This window comes from Microsporum canis, genomic scaffold (genome assembly GCF_000151145.1).
Source record: "Microsporum canis CBS 113480 supercont1.1 genomic scaffold, whole genome shotgun sequence".
NCBI lineage: Eukaryota > Fungi > Ascomycota > Eurotiomycetes > Onygenales > Arthrodermataceae > Microsporum > Microsporum canis.
In genome coordinates, this window is record NW_003299169.1 from 2710416 (window position 1) to 2730686 (window position 20271).

Here is a 20271-nt window from a genome sequence, read left to right on the forward strand (position 1 = left end):
CAAAACCAGAGATCACAACCCAGGATAGCAACAGCACCAGTACCTCCAATCCTTCCCTTCCAAAACAAAGACTCCATCTAAATCAACAACAGCAGGACGGAAAACCTCACAACCGCCTAACAATCGTAAAGCTTCCGTCAGCCAGAAGCCCAAAACCCCCAACAGCAACCACACCGGCAGCAGCACCAGTAGTACCCCAAATGCCCGTCCCGGAACGCGGTCAGGCGATAATCGACCCCCGAGCGCCGCAATTTCCGGCATCAACAGACCCGACAGTGACCCTCCATGGCTGGCAACCATGTATAAGCCCGACCCGCGCCTACCTCCCGACCAGCAGGTCATTCCCACACACGCCAAGCGGATGCAACAAGAGCAGTGGGAGCGTGAGGGTAAAGTCCCCGCCATCTACGGCCGGGATTTCTCTCCTCTCACTGTGCAGACGTACGATAGCAATGGCTCAGCAGTCAAGCCGTTACCTTCGCCCAATCAGGAGCCAGAGCAGGATAGCCAACAGAAACCGCAACTGGAAACCCTTTCCCCTACAGAACCACTGTCTACAAGAGTCAAGAGCCCTGATCCCGCTACGAATGCGGTAGGGTATAAGACTGTCCCCAGCGTGCAGTCCACGTCAGCCCAGGCGAGACTGAACTCGATCTCTGCTGTTCAACCGAAACCAGTGCACGTAGAGGCGCCACCGGCGAAGGAGAAGGGCTGTGGTTGCTGCATTGTCATGTAGCCCATTCCTAACCAACTTCAATGATCACGCTTCTCTTTTCTCTTTTTGCTTTCCATTCTTTTCTATTGATATTCGTTTTATATTGATTTAGTTCAATATCTGCTTTGCTCGTTCCAGCTTCTCTCATCTATCCGGCTTCCACTGAGCGTCCAGCAGCTCTAGCTCAAAGCTACATTGCCTTTTCCCATCCTCTCCCCGCAACATCCCTTGCTGATAATTTCCTATCTTCTCGATAAAAGTGACTGGTGATTGGCGATTTGGCTGTTCTAAACCCTTGCTTCTGCCCTTCATTTATCTTTTTGCCTATTCTCCCGAAATCGAATTGGAGCGTCAAGTTGTACACTTCTTTTCATATTACCTTCCATTCTTTCTTTTCCCTGTCTTTTGGCTTCTGCTTCTTGACTGCTATAATCCTACTATAGTCTCTTCGCCAGTCGGTATTCTCATTTTATTGCCTTATATCTACCTCAATTCGGATGCCTCACCACCATCATAATTACCACCTTTACCACAGAGAATTATACACTCCCTATCCCACTGCTTCTACACCAACATATTTCCATATTTTACCACCTCCGATACCCTCCATTCCATGGAAACCATACGTGGTTGATTTTCCTATCCCACCTTTCTCCAAGTCCTGTCTCATGCGCCCCAGGTTTTTTGATTTTTTGAAATATTGAAGATTGAAGATTGTTATTTTCTTTTTCTTTTTTTTTTGAGCCCGTTTGTTATTTACCAGCGTTAAATCACAGTGAGACCTCCCATCTCTCCGTCTCTTTGAATCCGTTCAGTTTGTTCTTGTTGTCTACCGTTCATCTTGCCTTGCGTTTTATTCCTTTCTAAACACCAGATACCAAAATGCACTTCGATTCGGTAGCATCCGCTCTCTAGCTATCTTCCCACAGGATTTAAGAGCTCTCTCCCTTTGCCTTGAAAATGATAGAATGCTGCTTCGTGAGGGCATGGAAGACATGCACGCCCTCTAAGTGGTTAACTCATCAACTTCGGATTGGAGTTGAACAGCGTAAGGCACTCGTATTTCTGATATATGAGATCAATGGACAGGGCAAAGAAGCTCATAATTGATATAGATGAGTGTTCTAATAAGACAGTAAGTGTCAAACTCAGTAGAAATCGATATAAGTACTTATCTAACCGTCCGGTGGGATGAAAACACATCCGGCCTGTACTCACTTGACTACCCTGTACCCTGTAATTGTTACATCTCTGCGGTGTTTGTCGTATGTATCTCCCAACTGCCGTGATCTGCGCCCTTCGTATAGATAGGCATAGTATTAGAACTCTTCTGTAGTTGTTACCATAGTACGTTGTAGCTGATGTAGTGAAGTTAACTTCTTCATCCTTGCGGCACCACCAAAACTTCCCCCCGCGGCAAACCAGGAACGCTTCAAGGGTTTTTATTTATATCGCTGCCACCCCGCAAATCCTGCCGTCTTCTTCTTCTCTCTTTTCTATCTCTTATCCATCTATCGTTGCCCACCATAGCTTCCATATTCCGCCGCCTCTTTGGCTCCGTAGCCTCACAGTCACCAGCCGCCATGTCTGCTGCCAGAGTCAAAGCCGAGAAAATCATCGCCGACAACGGCGTGGGTGAGTCTTAAGAGGCGCTGCATGGGTGGAAAAACAGATGGCTAACAACTTATCTTATTCGCAGTTGTTTTCTCCAAGTCCTACTGCCCTCACTGCAATGAGACCAAAGCACTGCTGAACTCTCATGGGGCCAAGTTCTTCACCTTGGAACTCGACAAAGTTGGTATGTTGGGAGTCCTGTCGTATGGTTATGCCATCGGAGAGAAGAGTACGAACTGACGGTTGGATAATTGATAGATGACGGCCCTGCTATCCAGGATGCTCTCCTTGAGATCACCAAGCAACGCACCGTTCCCAACATCTTCATCAAGCAGCAGCACATCGGTGGTAACTCTGACCTCACTGCGAAGACCGCTCAGTTGCCGGCCTTGTTGAAGGAGGCTGGTGCTGTCTAGACGGCTGTACGTGTATGGCTATAAAAACATCTCCAGCACTCTTTCTCGTTCTTACGAGGGATTGTTCTACGTAGGGAAGGGAAAGGGCTTTATATCTAGCACTCTTGCTATAATTAAATGCCGGAGAGACTCGTTCTTGTATTTATTTAGGAGTGTCACAAATTGCTAGATATATCAAGCGGCTATAGTACATATATCACCCTTTCAAAGTGAAGAAAACATCGACTTCACCTATAACGTACATTTTTCGTCATGAACGGGTTCAGACGACCTTCATTTCAACCGTACCAATAGGCCGGCCGACGATACCCATCATACCATCGATAATATTCTTCCTCGCACTCTCACTCGCCACGGTTTTTCCAGCGAGATAATTCAACCATACCAACCGTCCGATACGCTCATCTCCAACTCTACCCAACCATGTCATCGGCTTCGTCTCACCAGGCTGATACACCATCCCCAACCCACCAAGCTTATCACGAAGCAAAAGCAACGTCTGGCCCTTGGGTACATTCTTCCGCACCCCTCCACCTAGCAATTTCTTAAACTCGGCTAGGGAGGCCCCGAATGAGTCATCTTCAAACTCAGTGTTGACTGGAGTACCTGACTTCTCTCCACCGGCCAGCTGTTTGACCCGTGAATTCGCCTTTTGGGCTCGTGCAGTGATAGCTCTCACCCATCCGTCACGCAGATGAAGGAAATCTGTGTTTCGTGTTGGCACGATTCGGAAAACGGTACGTATACCGCCTTGTCGAAGGATATGGTCCATTATCTGTTCGCCCTTTTCGGCTTCTAGCAAGGAGGTCTGGAGTGCTTCGCGCTCATGGGGTACGAGTGAGGTGGCTGCCGGTCCAGCATCAGTGGGAGCCACGCCTGGTACGACAGGATTGGCACCGTGTTGTATAAGTCGTGCCTGAAGGGCGGGAATGTCTGCCGTAGCTATATAAAGTCCCACAACGTAGACTTGGATGCTGAGGAATGAAACGGTGCGAAGCCCAAGGCCGAGAAGCTGGTATTCATCAGCCGTCTTGTCGTTTACGTTATCACTGATAGGTAGCTCGTCGCCGATTCTGACATCTGGGTTGCCGGTGTCAATTGTCTTGGGCAGGCGGATGGTTTTGGGGAAATTAGGTATCGTTGAGTTTCCTGTTGGGACCTGTTCGATGCCATCGATGATCACGGTAGAGGATTCATTCATTCCAGCCCCTGCTGGCCCCTCAAGTTTGATTGCTCCGCCATTCTTTGCCTTGTCTTGTTTGTCATTGGGGTTTGTTTCTGCGTCCAGTCCGCTGGGGAAATAATATGTCACGGCGCCGTACATGGCAATTGCACATGCTACTAGTCCAGCGGCCGATATGGCCATTGATCTTTTATGCTGTACATGCTGGTCACGGGCCGTCTTTGTGGAATACCGCACACTTTCCCTTGTGGCCGTCTTAGCAGTTGATGCCGCCGCTCGGGGGGTGTGGGAGGTAGAGAGCCATCGAGGCTGCTGCCGAAGGAGATTTCGCCGAGAGCATTGTGTGAGCTGCCGACAGAGGGAGATATGGAGGGATGGAGGAAGGGAATTCATGACTGCGGCATCAAATGCTGTTGTCTAGTTGATATTAAACCTGTGGGCTAACCTTTCGAATCAGTTATCTAACTACATAGTACTGGGTTGGCAAGAATTGTGATGTTTGCCATGTTTGCATACTAACAATACTTCTCTTCAAAGTCAGAACTTCTTCGATTTAGCTAACTACAGAACACGGGCGGATGGAGAAAAGAGAATTGAAATTTTATGTAAATTGAAACCGGGTTTTATCTAATACGGAGAGGGAGACGATGAGTGGTGTTTTTGTGGATTCTCATATGCCCGCAAGAAAAAAACACCTCGGAGAAATGGGAAAGGTATTTATTTATTCGAGGGAGAAAGTAGAGTAAAAGAAAAACCGTCATCTCTTTTTCTCTCAACCATCAGAAACCATTTTTTTGTTCATCATCATAGTTGTCGTTACATCAAGAGGTAGGTTAAATGATTTACTTCTTGGCGGCCTTAGCGGCGGACTTGGTGACCTTACCGGTACCAGTGGACTTCTCGACAGCCTCTGTAGAGATGAATTAGTATTATGCAAGTGATGGCTTGAGGTGGTACTTAGGGTGGAAACTTACTGATGACACCGACGGCAACGGTCTGTCTCATGTCACGGACGGCGAAACGACCAAGTGGTGGGTAGTCAGTGAAAGCCTCAACGCACATGGGCTTGGATGGAACCATGGTGGCAATAGCGGCATCACCAGACTTGACGAACTTAGGGCTGGTTTCGACGGATTTACCAGTACGGCGGTCAATCTTCTCAAGAAGCTCAGAGAACTTGCAAGCAATGTGGGCAGTGTGGCAGTCAAGGACTGGGGCGTAACCAGCACCGATCTGGCCGGGGTGGTTGAGGACGATGACCTGGGCCTTGAAAGAGGCGCAGCCAGCTGGTGGGTCGTTCTTGGAATCACCGGCAACGTTACCACGGCGGACTTCCTTGACAGAGACGTTCTTGACGTTGAAGCCAACGTTGTCACCGGGAACACCCTGGACGAGCTGCTGGTGGTGCATTTCGACGGACTTGACTTCAGTGGTGACGTTGGCGGGGGCGAAAGTGACAACCATACCAGGCTTGATGATACCAGTCTCAACACGACCGACTGGTACTGTTCCGATACCAGAGATCTTGTAGACATCCTGGAGTGGGAGACGGAGAGGCTTGTCGGTGGGACGAGTGGGCATGTCAATGGCATCGATGGCCTCAAGGAGGGTCTTACCAGAGGATTTGCCACCGGCCTTGGTCTCCTTGTTCCATCCCTTGTACCATGGGCAGTTGGTGGAGGGCTCAATCATGTTGTCACCGTTGAAGCCAGAGATTGGGACGAATGGGACACCCTTGGGGTCGTAGCCGACCTTCTTGATGAAGTTGGTGACTTCCTTGATGATTTCACCGAAACGGGACTCAGACCAGTTGGTGGTGTCCATCTTGTTGATGGCAACGATGAGCTGCTTGACACCGAGGGTGAAAGCGAGCAGGGCGTGCTCACGAGTCTGGCCATCCTTGGAGATACCAGCCTCGAACTCACCAGTACCGGCAGCAATGATGAGAATAGCGCAGTCGGCCTGGGAGGTACCAGTAATCATGTTCTTGATGAAGTCACGGTGCCCGGGGGCATCTACTTTTTGTTAGTTACTGGTCGCAACTATAAATGGGAAACAGATAAAGCATACCGATGACGGTGACCATGTACTTGGGGGTCTCGAACTTCCAGAGGGCGATATCAATGGTGATACCACGCTCACGCTCAGCCTTGAGCTTGTCAAGAACCCAGGCATACTTGAAGGACTTCTTGCCCAACTCTTCGGCTTCCTATAGATGGTTCATTAGCATCAAGGCATAAAAGAGAAAAAAGCAAATCTGAATGTGAATTGCGGCTCGATCGTTGCCTGTGGTGATGGCGGTGTTGTTGGTGGGGGTTGCAGATTTTGCTGCCCAAGCGAGCGCCAAGCCACATCCCACCGCCAGAGAAAAAAAGCACACATAGTAGGTTGAAAGGGCGAAAAGCAATATAGAAGGTAGAGAGAGCAGCCTTTACCTTCTCGAACTTCTCAATGGTACGCTGGTCGATACCACCGCACTTGTAGATCAAGTGTCCTGCATTGACTTAATCAGTTGTGTGTCCTTTTTTAATGGTGTTGAGATCTCTGATAGCTGGCTTACCAGTAGTGGTGGATTTGCCGGAGTCGACGTGGCCGATGACGACCAAGTTAATGTGAGCCTTCTCGTCCTTACTGAAGAGCTGTTAGTCCTAGTACTGTGAAGATTGAGAGATATGGGAGTATATACCCCATGATGACGGTGTTTTTTTGTTTGTGTGTTTTGAAGTCTTGTAGTTCTTTGGAAGATACTAGAAGAATTCAGCAGAACGCTCAGATACTACGGCCGATTTGCGTAGAGGTGCTGCGAGTAAGTTAGCTATCTTGATGATAGAAGAGAGAGAGGAAGGGAACCAGATGTATATGGGAAGGGAGAGACGTACTGAAGCAGACGAAGGAGAGAAAGGGAAAAAAAAGAAGAAGAAAAGAATTTTTCTGTGTGAAGGCGACGAGCGAGGGGCCTTTTTGTATATGGCGGGGCGAGGGGCGCGGACAGCTAAAAGAGGACTAGCGAGATGACACTAAACCCAATCAGGTAGGCGGCGGAGGGGCAAGACTTTTCTTCTCACCCCACTATGAAAATTCTGACAGTTGAAGATATGAACAAGATGATGCGAAAAATTGATGTTTATGTATAGAGATTGATATTACAGAGTTAGATGATATATATGGAGTCGGCGGTTAATGAGTTAAGACTACAGTCTACGAGAAGGTCATGTGTATTAACTGACCAAGGCTGTGTTATTGTGCTTTCTTGCATCTATCGATTAGCACCTCTTGTCCTTGGGGGTATCAAGTTACGTGTCCTGGTGGGTTATCCCGGTGGGTGCTTGGGCGACTTGGTGGCGCCGAAGTGACGCGGGCGTAGAAGTTTGGGCAGGCGGGACAAGGGCAAGTTCCGCTGCCAGGGCCTTGCTTGGTTAGGAGGATAAAGCTCGTGAGTAGAAACGCGAAGAGAGCCTCTGGCGGAAAAAAAGAGTACCAAAACAGCACTAATTCTCTCTCCAGCGAGTGCCACACACCGAACACTGCGCATCATCAGTATATGTATATGAGTCACAGAAGGAAATAGAGGGACAAAGGCACCTTGTAGAAGGTCGTCATAGGCTCGTCTGCACTTCTGATCTGCAATTGGTAAAAGAACGCACGATCACCCTCACAGCCTTCGGCGGGGCATTGGGCTGCAGTGCGGATGTCAGTTTGGTTTTTGTAGACAATGTAGAAGGGAAGGAAAGATAGTGAGAATATACCGGGCATGCTGTCTGCGTTCTTCCACTCGTCTTTCCCACCCATCACATCGGCCACCTCTTTGCGCTTCATCTCGGTGCGCTCATAGTATGTTCTGTCCAGAGCATACTGGTATGGACAGGTACGGCATTCGAATCGATTGACGCCCGCCGGGTAGCGTGAGGTTGGGGGAGCTTTGGAGATGGTCAACGCGTTGCTACAGTTTGGACAGACTGGGAAATGAGGCAAAGAAGTTAGCTATTATCATAGACAAAAGTTCATATATATGGTAAAGGTGAAAACGAACATGTCAATGGCATTGTGAACGCGAGATCTATCTGGTAGTAAGCCTCGATCTTTGTCTTGAAGTTCGTCAAAATAGGAGGAAAATGTAGGATTACTAATATAGGTATTCCGGTTGGCGCGCTAGGCGCTAACGAGCTAGCTCAACAATTATAGTTAGGTTAGCCGCCAAACTTAGTCTCAACGCTGAATTTTGCCAATATGTAAATCTCCAACTTCATGGCTCATGATGTATTTGAACGATGGAAATGGCAGTTAAAATCACCAACTGCCCACCTGATACAGCCTGCACCGCTAACGATCAGATTAATGAGCTCCAACCGTGTGGCCTTGAGGAGATATAGTTGACTTAAACTCACCCTTTGGCCATTTCACACTCCTCCACCCCATTCCTATAGTGCCTAAAATCCTAATGGCCGCGGTTATGATATCCCACCATAAGCGCTCGAACAATGGCATCATTATACTCCGTACACGGCTATCCACTAACACAAAGGCGGATCCGCCCAAGACTTGTAAGAATCCCACAGCGGTAGTACTCACGGCTGCATCGTTGAAAGCGAGGACAGCCTGAGCAACTATGGCGCCCTGTTGAAAACCTATACCCACACCTAAGCCATAGAGAAATGATAATCCCCCGTTTGGAAGTGTTAAGTAACAGGTAGAGACCAGCTCCAGATGGATATCACACCGAGCTAGCTAGGAAAAGGGGCGTAGTAGCCGAATCGAATGACCAGACCACTTGATATGGTAATCCACACAATTTATAACAGAATCAGTGGTAAGTTATTCACCCATTCAGTGGCGGCGTCAATTGCTTTAATCGCGTGAACCTGCATGGGAGATGGGTTAGCATTGCTACACCACCTAGAGATAAGATCTATGGAAAATCATCCAGATCGGGACAAATGAACAAGGTGAAGAAAGATGCGCCTGGGCAGATCTCGAAAAACGGCGTACACGTAATGGCCCGCTACCGGGCGACAGAGATGGGCACAGTCGCATCCTTTTTCAGGAACCATTGAAGCACACAAAATACGATGAAACTTAGTCCAAATACGGTGAGCAGGACGCTAGACCAGGCATAAGTTGTTCCACCCCCTGCGAGTGCGAGCAGAAGATAAACGATGGAAAGGACAAACATGACACTTCCAATAGGTTTTAGACTCAATAGAAGCTCCGGCTATGGCCTTTGTGCTTTCTGCCGCGGCTTTAGATTAAGAAATACCAATAGGCCCAAAACCACCACGGCGCCTATCGGAAGATTGGTATAGAAACACCAGCGCCAGGTCACTTTGCCCGTGAAGGTGCCTCGAACTTGTGACTAAATGGTTAGTTTAGCTAGCCGAGCAGAGCACTGATGGATATTTGAGATACTACCGGAGAAGACTTACGAACGGCCCAACTAGGAGCTCCGAATATCCTTGCTTCTCCTACTAGCCTTGGTTCGGGTTTTAGATAGTGTCTTGTCATGGCCTCCTCCCAAGCGATAATAATTATATTACTACTTGGTCTTTTGATATCAACTGATATGGCTCGTTTGATCTCTCTGTTGGAATTATCCAATCCACCAGGAGATATCGTGGTTGACTTTTGCTCTCGGCCTCAAAAATGCACTATTGGCCATCATACATCTCTCCCTCGTGGTCGATAGCGAGGACAAGGATGCGTCAGCTTGTTTCGATCCCTCGGGGGTGTCGGTAAGGGCAGCTCATTTGGAGACAAACTGGCACCGTACTCTCACGTTATCTGCCTTGATGGCAAGGTGATTTTCGAAATTGCAAAATGCTTCCTCACGAGGAAGCCCAAATCTATTCATAACGAGTGCCTGGGTTGAACAAGAGAAGTAGATGAAGGGTGTATATTTATTCCGCGGGGTAATAGTTAATGGCCAGCGGGGAATATTTAAATATCGACTGTTTTCTGGTTTCATCTACGTAAGTCACTACATACAACTACCACGTCCAACCATTGTTTAGTAAGTGAATAGCTGGTACGATTCATTTGAACTCGACATGAAAGTTGCGATCGCTGGTTACGGCGACTTGACTCGCTACATCTGCGAAGAGTTCGTTGAAGCTGGCCATGAGCTCCTTATATTGACACGGAGCTTCAAGCCACAACTTGAAAGGCAGGGCATCTCTCAGGCCATCACGGATTATACTCTATCATCTTTGAATAGCCCGCTAGCCGACTGTGAAGTGTTAATCTCGACAATCTCTGACATGTCAACAGCCTATACTGACGTCCACCGCTCACTCATCCTGGCATGTCAGGAGAGCCCAAAGTGCAAACGCTTTATTCCCGCGGAGTTTGCAGCAAACATCGAAGATTATCCGGACGAACCTGGCTTTTACTACGCTATACACGAACCTATTCGTGAGATGCTACGGGGCCAGACAGATTTAGAGTGGACTTTGGTCTGCATTGGCTGGCTGGCAGACTATTTCGTGCAGAGTAAAAATCGGTACATCAAAGATATTGACGAGTGCCACCCTATAAACTGGGCGGCTAATAAGGCTGTGATCCCAGGGACCGGAAACGAGCCAGTGGATTTCACCTGGGCACGCGATGTTGTAAGAGGGCTGGCGTCGTTAGTGAAGGCACCGCCAGGTTCATGGGAACCCTATACCTTCATGTCAGGAGAGCGCAGCTGCTGGAACGACATGGTCAAACTCATTAAGCAAAATTACCGCCCTGATATCCCGATAGAGCATGTTTCGTTGCATGCCACAGCAAATATGATCAAAGCAGCTAAAGATGAGGACACACTTATCCTAGCCGACTATTATCTATTGTCTATCAGTCAGGCATGCGCAATTCCCCCGAACAAGGCTAAAGCCCATAAGGAGAAGTATTTTTCGACTGTTCACTTTCGAGCTTTACAGGAGGGCCTTTCTCAACTTGATGATAAACCTGATTTCATCCTGTAAAGAAGTAAAACCGCTGTTTTATGGGGTATCAACGACGAGGTCTTTTGGAGGTTACAATAAATATATGAATCTAACATGCAATTGTTCCTTTCCCAAGATAAGACAATAAATCTACTAGTTATGAGTCTAAATTCAATCCTAAGCCTGTGATCCTTATATTTTACAAAGAACTATGTGTAAATTTACTATAACTAGGATAAGTAACATGCCTATGTAATGATGTTAAACAGAAATTGTAATTTGTAAGGGAATCAACGCAAGTGGAAGGTACCATTATCATCTAAATCCAATTAACCGAAGTATGCGAAGTATGCGTAGTAGCCTAGTTTGCCACCCTATTCTTGAGCTTTACTCATGTCCATTTTCTTCCTTCGCAGCAGTAATGCAGTTTAAGTACTTATGTACGTATCCCTCATCCATCAACGGAACGGGATAAATGTCCAATCCAAGGACATGTTTGCCAATAGGACTCCCTTTCATTAAAGCACCAGCAGTTTCATCGGTATAGCCATCGAGAATAGTAGTAATGCGGGCTAATGAACCTTTCGGATGCGCTATAGCATACTCTAGTGCTCGACGATGCCAATCACTGAAGGGAATAGTCACTTTATTACCGCTAGCGACGCCCATAATCCCGAAGAAGTGATCAAATGTAGGTGCATGCGGGTTAATAAAGTCATAGTCCTCCCCAATTCGCCCCTGATCCTCGGTCATAATAGTTGCAATGGTATTGCACAAATAATCGACAGGAAGGACACTAGATAGGCTAGAATTTAGGGAAGGAAAAGCGCCCAAATCTAGACTTCCAGTAATAAGATTATTTAAAAAGTCACCGCGATCGAGTCGGAAACGACCGTTGGTGGCTGAGGCAGCGACAAAGGGTAGACGATAGGACGATGCTGCGGCTCCACGGAAACGAGCTGCCACAATCATCTTTTCGGCAAGATATTTGGAGGTACCATAGCCATATTCTCCGTCAAGTTCAGTGAGGCCGTAACCTACGTGAATAGGTAGTGTGGAGATGGTGGATATAAAATGTACTGCCTTTCCACGACCACGAGAGGCAAGGCGCAGGATTTCGTGAGTACCAAGGATATTGGGGCCAATATAGTCTTCCAATGGACGCATCCAATCGACGAGAGCCCCAGAATGAAGTATAGCATCAGCTCGATTGGCTATATCATTGAAAACATCTTCATGAAGGCCGAGAAGTGGCTGGGAGAGATCACCGGCCACCGAGTTCAGCAGTGGCTCATACTCGGGCTTCCAAAGACTGTATTTTCTCAGGGTTTTGATCACCCGTTCTTGTGCCAGATTGGGACTGCTAGCACGCACCAGACAGTACACAGAGATACTCCTTTTAAGAAACTCGTATACCATGAATGCACCAACAAAGCCTGTTGGTCCTGTCACGAAAACACTCGAAGGGGCATTGAAACACGTAGTTGGGTGTTTTATTATGTTTTCAAAATGGAATCGCGGGTCAAGGACACCTCTATTGATGGCTGCCATATCAACGTAAGAAGCAGTTGCTATATTATTTGGTACTGTGCCATTAGCCTTTGTCTCGCCATTAGCCTTAGACACACCATTGATTTTGGATACGCCGTTAGTCTTTGGTACACCGTTGGCTTTTGGCGCACCATTCGAACTTGGAGCACCGTCAGCTTTTGGAATATCGTTAACTTTTGGCGCGCAGTATGAGTCAATTCCAATGTCATTTTGTAACTGGGATAGCAGAAATTCACTAAGTGCTATCAGATTCGGGCGAAGAAGAGCAATGTTGGGTGGTAGCACCATGCCAGTCAATGTCGCTAGATGGTTACGCACTAAAACTGCAGTTAAGGAATCAACTCCCAGTTCTTTCAGAGGTTGGCTCGCGTCTATATCGTCCATTCGGGTATACCCTAAAGCCTTGGCTATGGTACCTTGAACCGTGCGCAACATGATGCTTCCATGCTGCTCAGGAGCAGAGTCGATCAACATATTGCGCAAGTTGGTGGCTGTATCAACCGAATATTTGGCCTTATTTTGTCCTAAAATTGAGCATAGGAAGGATGGTACACCACCCTGTTCTTCGTAATATGACCTTAGCCGCTCCAAGTCGAGGACAGCGGCAACGGTGAGCGTACGGCCCTGGTGAACTGCCTGTTCGAATAGTTTCAAACCGTCTTCTGGTGAGAGAAAGCCCAGTCCAAGTTGTGAAAGATGGGCACGAGTTGTTGAGAGAAGAGTGGTTGCCATACCGTCTCCGCCCCAGACACCATATGCCACTGAGGTGGCAGGTAGGCCCTGAGCGCGTCGAAGGTGAGCGAGAACATCAATAAATGAATTAGCAGCAGCATAATTTCCTAGACCTGGCAAGCCCATGATACCAGAAATAGACGAAAACATCATAAAGACGTCTAAATCCATATCCTTGGTTAGTTCGTGTAGATTCCATAGGCCGTCTACCTTTGGCGCGAAAGTCGTGGAACATTTCTGGGGCGTCAAAGAAGACAAAATGCCCGAGTCAACTACCCCAGCGGCATGGATTACACCCCGTAATGGTCTATCGGCTGTAAATAACTTCATAACAGACTTGAGGCTATCAAGATCTGCGACATCACCGCCGATTATGGTAACCTTGGCGCCCAATTTACCAAGCTCAGCCACAAATGTACCAGCATTGAGAGACTCCATGCCATGTCGTGACATGATAACTACGTCACGGACTCCGTGACAACTTACCAGTCTGCGGGACACACGGCCTCCAAGATCACCAAGACCTCCGGTAACCAAAACCGCCCCATCAGTTCGAAGCAATGGTTGGCCAACTGGCGTTGGGAGCATGGTAGCGCGCTCCAAATGAGGCACAAGCAGCTGTCCCTTACGGATAGCAATTTCTGCCTGGTTATCCAGCATCAATGCCATGCCAAGAGCATCGAAGCTAGTATCGTCACCAATATCAATCAAGTGAAGGCGTAACTCTGGGTGCTCGCTTCTTGTTGTCCGCATCAAGCCCCACAGCGGCCCGGCCCCGATCCCAGTTGGCTGGTCATTAGTGCCTGCACCAACGGCATGGCGGGTGACCCAAACCACTGGCGCCGCAAACCCAGTCTTGCTTACTTCCTGTAGATGAGCCAGGGCTGTTGCTGTGAAGCTGTGTGCCATTTGAATAACATCCGCATTAGAATCCCATAGGGAGAGCACACCGTCGAGCTGCTTAGCCTCCTGTGGTTTCGTAACAGGAACTAGCTTAACGCCCGTGTTTGATAAGGCATTTTGGGCCATTTTCATCCATGCAGTTTCATTGGAAGGATAGAGAAGACCCCACGTACCGCGAGTTTGGGATTTGTTTGTGCTAACTGGACGCCAATTTATTTCGAACATCATACTTTCAACATCATTGATAGCTCCGGGGGTATCACAGCTCCGTGAGAGGTTACCAAACAAATTGGGTACTTCTGCGGGCTGGAAACTCTCTCGCTGGAAGGCGTAAGTAGGGAGACCCACTCTTTGGCAACCAAAAGGCTTAAAGAATTCTGACCAGTCAATCGCTACATGTCGGGTGTGCAACTCATTGATGCTGTTTTGGATAACTGAAATTGCATCCACGTCTGGCCGCAAAGAGGGAAGCCAAAGGGCAGTGTTCACTTGAGAAGTGTCGGTAAGACATGATGCACCCAGACCACAAAGCGTTGGGCTAGGCCCAAGCTCCAGGAAGACGTTAGCACCCTGCTTAGCAAGCTCTTGGAAAGCGTCACTAAATCTAACAGCATTGCGGGCCTGTTGAACCCAATACTCCGCTTGTTGAAGCTCACCAACCTTTGCTAGTTCACCGGTCATGCTGCTGATAATGGGTATCTTTGGTGGGTTGAATTGGAGGTTTTGGGCTACAGCCCTGAAATTATCGAGCATGTCATCCATGTGAGATGAATGGAAAGCGTGGCTAGTGCCGAGTACCTTGGTCTTGCGGCCCAACTTGGCCATATGGACTGCCACAGCATCAACAGCCTCGGAATCTCCAGATATAACAACCTGTGAAGGTGTGTTATAGGCCCCTATTTCAACCTTATCACTCTGTCCCAGTTCTTTGATTGTGGTTTCGACCTCAATACTGCTTGCTTCTATTGATGCCATCTTACCCTGACTAGGTAAGGCCTGCATCAAGCGCCCGCGCATCATTACCAGCTGACAGGCATCGGGTAAACTTAGAACACCTGCAACATGAGCTGCTACAATTTCTCCCACGCTGTGCCCCAGAATATAGTCAGGATGCACGCCCCAGCTCTGCCACAATCCCCAGAGAGAGACCTCAAGAGCAAATAATGCAGCTTGGGTAAAATCGGTACGGTTTAGCAAAGAAGCATTGGTACTCCCGGGCTCAGCCCACATGATATCAAGGAGGGGTGACTCCAGGCCGGAGAACAAAGCTGCAATATTGTCCAGAATATTTCTGAAAACAGGATAAACAGCATATAGATCCTTGCCCATCCCTAATCGCTGACTGCCTTGTCCGGTAAAAAGGATTCCCACACTTGCCTTACCGACTTCGTTCCCATTGAGAAACTTGCCAGATCCGGAGCTTACAGATGCTAGTTCTCCTAGCAATTGTGCCTTATCACTTGCAACCACCACCACCCTCCGCTGAAAGTGTGTACGAGCGGTAGCTAGAGAGTAGGCGATATCACTGAGACAATTATCCTTTCCAATGCCGCTCCCAACATGTAACCGAAGCTTTTCAGCCTGCGCCCTAAGTGCAAAATCACTATGACCTGACAGTAGAAATGGGATGGCAACAGGGAGCGCGAGAGGTGTGGCGTAGCCACCTTTTTTCAAGATGGGCCTAGGTGACTCTTCAACGATGACATGAGCGTTTGTACCACCAATCCCAAATGCGCTCACACCAGCCCGGCGAGGTCGGCTATCACTAGGTAGCCAGGGTTGGTTGGTAAGGACCAATTCTATGTTGGCACTCTCCCAGTCCACCTTTCTGGTAGGTTTGCTTATGTGTAGGGTTTTAGGTAGAACATTGTTTTGCATGGATAAAACTACCTTTAACAAGCCTGCGAGGCCAGCTGCGGCTTGAGTATGTCCAATGTTCGATTTGGCGGAACCTAGCCGTAGAGGATGTGATATAGAACGTCCAACTCCAAAGACTTCGGCCAACGCAGTTGCTTCAATAGGGTCGCCGAGCTTGGTGGCAGTACCGTGTGCCTCAATATAGTCAATATCACTTGGTTCCATGGCAACCCGGCCTAAAGCAGTTCGGATTAGTTTTACTTGGCCGGGGCCGCTAGGAACGGTTAGACCAGCGCTGTATCCGCCATGCATAACTGCAGTACCGCGTAGCACTGCACAGACATGATCACCGTCGCGCTGAGCATCAGATAGGCGCTTTAGAACCATAACAGTGGCACCTTCGCTAAACCCCGTTCCATCCGTGTCATCTGAGAAAGCTCTACAGTGGCCATCCGTCGAAAGGCCGCGGAGCTTGCTAAATTCAATATGTATACCTGGGTTGAGCAGAAGGCTTACACCGCCAACTAGGGCCATGTCGCACTCGCCGTGGCGTAAAGCATTGCAGGCCAGGTGAGTGGCTACTAAAGATGAGGAACAGGCCGTATCAACTACTAGAGACGGGCCTTCCAGGCCAAGAATATACGACAGGCGGCCGGATATGGTGGCGCTAGCACTTCCTGTAATAGAGTAGCCCTTGAGGTCAGGTGGTATATTACTTGTTGTTCCATTACTGCTGACACCAATAAAGACACCCGTTGTGCTCCCACGCAGCTGTTTTTTAGTATAGCCAGCTCGTTCAAAACCTTCCCAGCATAGCTCCAGCATTAGATTCTGTGCCGGGTCCATTGCCCGTGCCTCACGGGGAGATATTCCGAAAAATGATGCATCATATGAGTAAATGGAGTCCAGAAAGCCACCTCGGCGACAGTATGACGTGCCATCAACATCAGGATTGGTGTCGTAAATCTTATCAGCATCCCAACGGTCCTTGGGCACATCAATTACTGCGTCTCTACCACTTTGCAGCAGCTGCCAGAAATCCTCTGGCGTCGTCACACCACCGGGTAATCGGCAAGCCATAGAAATCACAGCAATATCTTCATTACTACTAGTGAGTCCGTGGCCTGCTACCTGAGATTCACATTTGCCGTTTTCCTTACCCATATCAGCCAGATATGCGGCCAATGTCTTTATCGTGTAGTGCTCAAAGAGTTTTGGTGTTGGTATAGGCCGGTGCAGCAGTCTCTCTAATACTGCTTGCATACGGATAACGCGCACAGAATCACCGCCCAAGTTGAAGAAGTTATCTTCTATGCCAATTCGATTGTGGCCAAGGATATCGGACCAAATGGCCAGCAATTGCTGCTCCAACTCGGAGGTAGGCTGCTTCGAAGCCTGGCTCTGAATAGCCTCTATCGGATTAGGAAGTGCCTTACGGTTGACTTTCTCGTTAGGTGACAGCGGTAGAACATCCATTTGCACGAAGAATGCCGGCAACATGTAGTTTGGCAGGCGGTCAGCAACCCATGGCCGTAAGAGGGTATCAAGTGAAACTGTGCCGCTAAGGGCCTTATCCAGAACGCAGTAAGCAACAAGACGATCATCGTGGCTAATAACAACTGCCGCAGATATGCTCGCGTGGTCAACCAGAACCGCTTCGATGTCGCCAACGTCGATACGGTGGCCGCGGATCTTGACCACTCCATCAATGCGGCCGACGACTTGGAGTTTTCCTGGCGCAAGAAACCGGCCGAGGTCCCCGGTACGGAAAAACCTTCCGCCGTGAAAAGGGTTGGCGAGGAAGCGCGCGCGTGTAAGCTCGACGTTGTTGCGATATCCGTTCGAGACGCTGCCGCCGCCGATATATATCTCGCCCTCGTGGCCGATGGGCGCAGGAGACAGGTTGTCGTCGAGGACGTAGATTCGTCCGTTAACGACAGGGTTACCAACGACGATGTCACCCTCACCGACTCTTCCAACGCTTCCATAGGTCGTCTCAGAGGGGCCATACACATTCCATACCGAATCAGCAGACGCAAGCAGGCGGTCTGCTAGCTGGCGAGTGAGTGGTTCACCACCGCAGATAATCTTGGAAAGTCGTGGATTCCCGTTCCATCCAGATTCAAGGAGCATTGTCCACGTTGCGGGTGTGGCTTGCAAAATGGTGACCCGATGGCGCTTTATCAACCCGAGGAGCTCGCGTGGGTCCTTAACTGCCGTGGTATCTGCAATGACCATTGTGGTACCAGAAACAAGGGGCAGCAGCAGTTCTAAGGCTGACATATCAAAAGATATTGTCGTGATTGCAAGCAATATATCATGCTCGTTGCAACCTGGCTCATACTTCCGTAGCGAGCTGAGGAAATTAGCGGCCGCACCATGACTGATTTCGACGCCTTTTGGCCTCCCAGTGGAACCAGATGTATAGATTACATATGACAGGTCGTGAGGTTGGATCTCAGCTTCGATGTTAGACACATCAGTGATTGAATGTTCTCTTGCCTCGTCGACACTCATGCATAGATCTATCCAGCTCGCCAGGCCCTTGCTCGGAGTGCCACTAAGAAGGATAAGCTTAGGACTAGCATCGCTAACCATTTGGTTGATGCGTTCTGCGGGGAATAATGGGTCGATAGGAACGTATGCTGCGCCTAGCTTGAGAACAGCCAATATGACCGTGATTAGGTCAATGGACCGTGATACGGCAAGGCCGACCACATCACCATGCTTTAAACCTCGCTTTATGAGGCCTCGAGCGAGTACATTTGCGGACGCATTGAGTTCGCTAAATGATATCGATGTTTCCCTGTGAATGAGGGCAGTGTTATTAGGAAAACTATCAACAATTTTCTCAAATAACTGGTCTAAGCGGCCGCCCAGCAATGAGCTATCTTCTGCGGCATTAAATTTGTTAATGAGACTGTGGTAGTCTCGGTCCGAGATACCATTCGTCTTTATTTGGCTAGACATCTCGAAGAAGGCGAGGAAAAGAAGAGATGTTAATTAAGAGATCAGTTGGGGTTTTTAACAGTGAGTATTCTTTGTTTGGTGTGTCTATTTTCATATGTTGACCCTAGGTGAAATTGATATATAACACAAAAATAGAATAAGGTGACTTGTATGAAGTAGATGAGAAGCGTTATCGGAGTGGCTTTGCGTCTTGTTTGATTGACTGGGCGTGCCCACATGGGATATCGTTCCCGAAGGGGTACAAAAATCGACATTAACCGAGGACCTTGCTACTTTGACTTCAAGGCAAGGGCGGCCAAAAAATTGATTGCTGCATCCGGAGATACCAGAGGACTCAGATTTACCATTATAGAGCATTGGCCATATCGTGTCGATTCCAGGTAGGCTTTCTGCAAGCTCATTATCCCGCAGAAAAATGCCAACGCAAGGCAATCCACCACTAGGTGACCGCCATATGCTCACTCACTCATTCAACACTAAGATACACATTATCATTTCAACCATCCCCTTGCCCGTAGCTCCGTATAGGAACACGATCCGTCAGGTCCAGAAAGGGCCGAAGCTTTTTCGCCAAATAATGCCCAAGGGGCCAAAAGTTTGATATCGCTACATAGTATGGAACCGACGGGTAATAATAATAAACAGTTATATACGCAGGCCCCTACGTTCATACAAAGGTAAAGCTACTTGCTGGAAGTTTCGTGGTCAATTTCTTGTGATTATGCATGCAGAGGTATATGCATGCGTCTTTCAAGGTGTAGCGTACACTACGCTCCGTCGCATCATCTCGAAGCAGAGGAAACTAGTTCCGAATAAGTTTTAACTGATGCATCTATCCAGTTCATCCCCATGTCATCCCGTTCCCGTCCCCGAATACTTATTTCTACCCCTGACCCTAATTACTCCTTTCCAACAAACTATGCCCTGTTTCAGGAGTATGATATCTATGTCTTCTGCCAGCGAACATCTGCCGGAGTCGCATACATTTGGATGCACTTCCGGGCCGTATTTTGGTTTAGTATCGGGACTGCATTTTGGGTATCCCGGAGATAAGGCGGTTGCTGCACTACGGAAAAAGTCGATCGCCAAAAGATAAGTGGTTAGGCGGTTTTTAAACTCGCCTGCAGGTTGTTAGCTGGGGCCTGCAGATCGTCTAAAGGATTCAAGTCACCAAGTTCCCTTGTCTCTTAACCCTTGCTTACATTGATGACAAGGCAATTTCTACCCGTCCGCCCGTATCTTGAGCGCGTGGGGTGTGAACCACGCCATCCTTGGTTCTACAAGGTTCCGATACCTAAATATATATCTACTCTTGAATTGATCATGTTGACTATCATCACTCGACTGCCTATCTCCCCCACCTTGTCGGCCATTTCTTTCCGTGACGCTTCAATCATCATCTCAGATTTC

At 48.3% G+C, this 20271-nt stretch overlaps 7 protein-coding genes across 7 annotated transcripts in view; 3 read left to right on the top strand and 4 right to left on the bottom strand.

Moving 5' to 3' along the window:
• MCYG_00989 (conserved hypothetical protein) overlaps positions 1–736 on the top strand; it is a gene marked incomplete at both ends in the record, with an annotated part of 1786 nt that extends 1050 nt beyond the window's left edge. The window contains one exon of the mRNA XM_002850839.1: positions 96–736. Coding sequence (XP_002850885.1) covers positions 96–736 — 641 coding nt within the window. The remainder of the gene's footprint in view (positions 1–95) is intronic.
• A 1562-nt stretch (positions 737–2298) lies between these two features.
• MCYG_00990 (glutaredoxin) lies at positions 2299–2745 on the top strand (the record flags this gene model as incomplete). Its single annotated transcript, XM_002850840.1, has 3 exons — positions 2299–2350; positions 2415–2513; positions 2588–2745. The coding sequence occupies 3 exons, from the start codon at positions 2299–2301 to the stop codon at positions 2743–2745; spliced, it is 309 nt and encodes a 102-aa protein (XP_002850886.1).
• A 262-nt stretch (positions 2746–3007) lies between these two features.
• MCYG_00991 (conserved hypothetical protein) lies at positions 3008–4321 on the bottom strand (the record flags this gene model as incomplete). The annotated part of the gene is made up of 1 exon (XM_002850841.1): positions 3008–4321. One exon carries the CDS (start codon positions 4319–4321, stop codon positions 3008–3010), a length of 1314 nt encoding a protein of 437 aa, XP_002850887.1.
• Positions 4322–4519: 198 nt separating this feature from the next.
• Positions 4520–6719, bottom strand: MCYG_00992 (elongation factor 1-alpha; the record flags this gene model as incomplete). The annotated part of the gene is made up of 6 exons (XM_002850842.1): positions 4520–4838; positions 4903–5943; positions 5999–6137; positions 6364–6422; positions 6489–6559; positions 6615–6719. The coding sequence occupies 6 exons, from the start codon at positions 6617–6619 to the stop codon at positions 4771–4773; spliced, it is 1383 nt and encodes a 460-aa protein (XP_002850888.1).
• Positions 6720–7416: 697 nt separating this feature from the next.
• MCYG_00993 (DNA-directed RNA polymerase III subunit RPC10) lies at positions 7417–7971 on the bottom strand (the record flags this gene model as incomplete). The annotated part of the gene is made up of 4 exons (XM_002850843.1): positions 7417–7452; positions 7511–7605; positions 7675–7884; positions 7959–7971. The coding sequence occupies 4 exons, from the start codon at positions 7969–7971 to the stop codon at positions 7417–7419; spliced, it is 354 nt and encodes a 117-aa protein (XP_002850889.1).
• Positions 7972–9841: 1870 nt separating this feature from the next.
• Positions 9842–10887, top strand: MCYG_00994 (conserved hypothetical protein; the record flags this gene model as incomplete). Its single annotated transcript, XM_002850844.1, has 2 exons — positions 9842–9891; positions 9945–10887. The coding sequence occupies 2 exons, from the start codon at positions 9842–9844 to the stop codon at positions 10885–10887; spliced, it is 993 nt and encodes a 330-aa protein (XP_002850890.1).
• A 348-nt stretch (positions 10888–11235) lies between these two features.
• MCYG_00995 (polyketide synthase) lies at positions 11236–18861 on the bottom strand (the record flags this gene model as incomplete). The annotated part of the gene is made up of 2 exons (XM_002850845.1): positions 11236–16362; positions 16408–18861. The coding sequence occupies 2 exons, from the start codon at positions 18859–18861 to the stop codon at positions 11236–11238; spliced, it is 7581 nt and encodes a 2526-aa protein (XP_002850891.1).
• Between the last annotated feature and the right edge of the window lie 1410 nt (positions 18862–20271).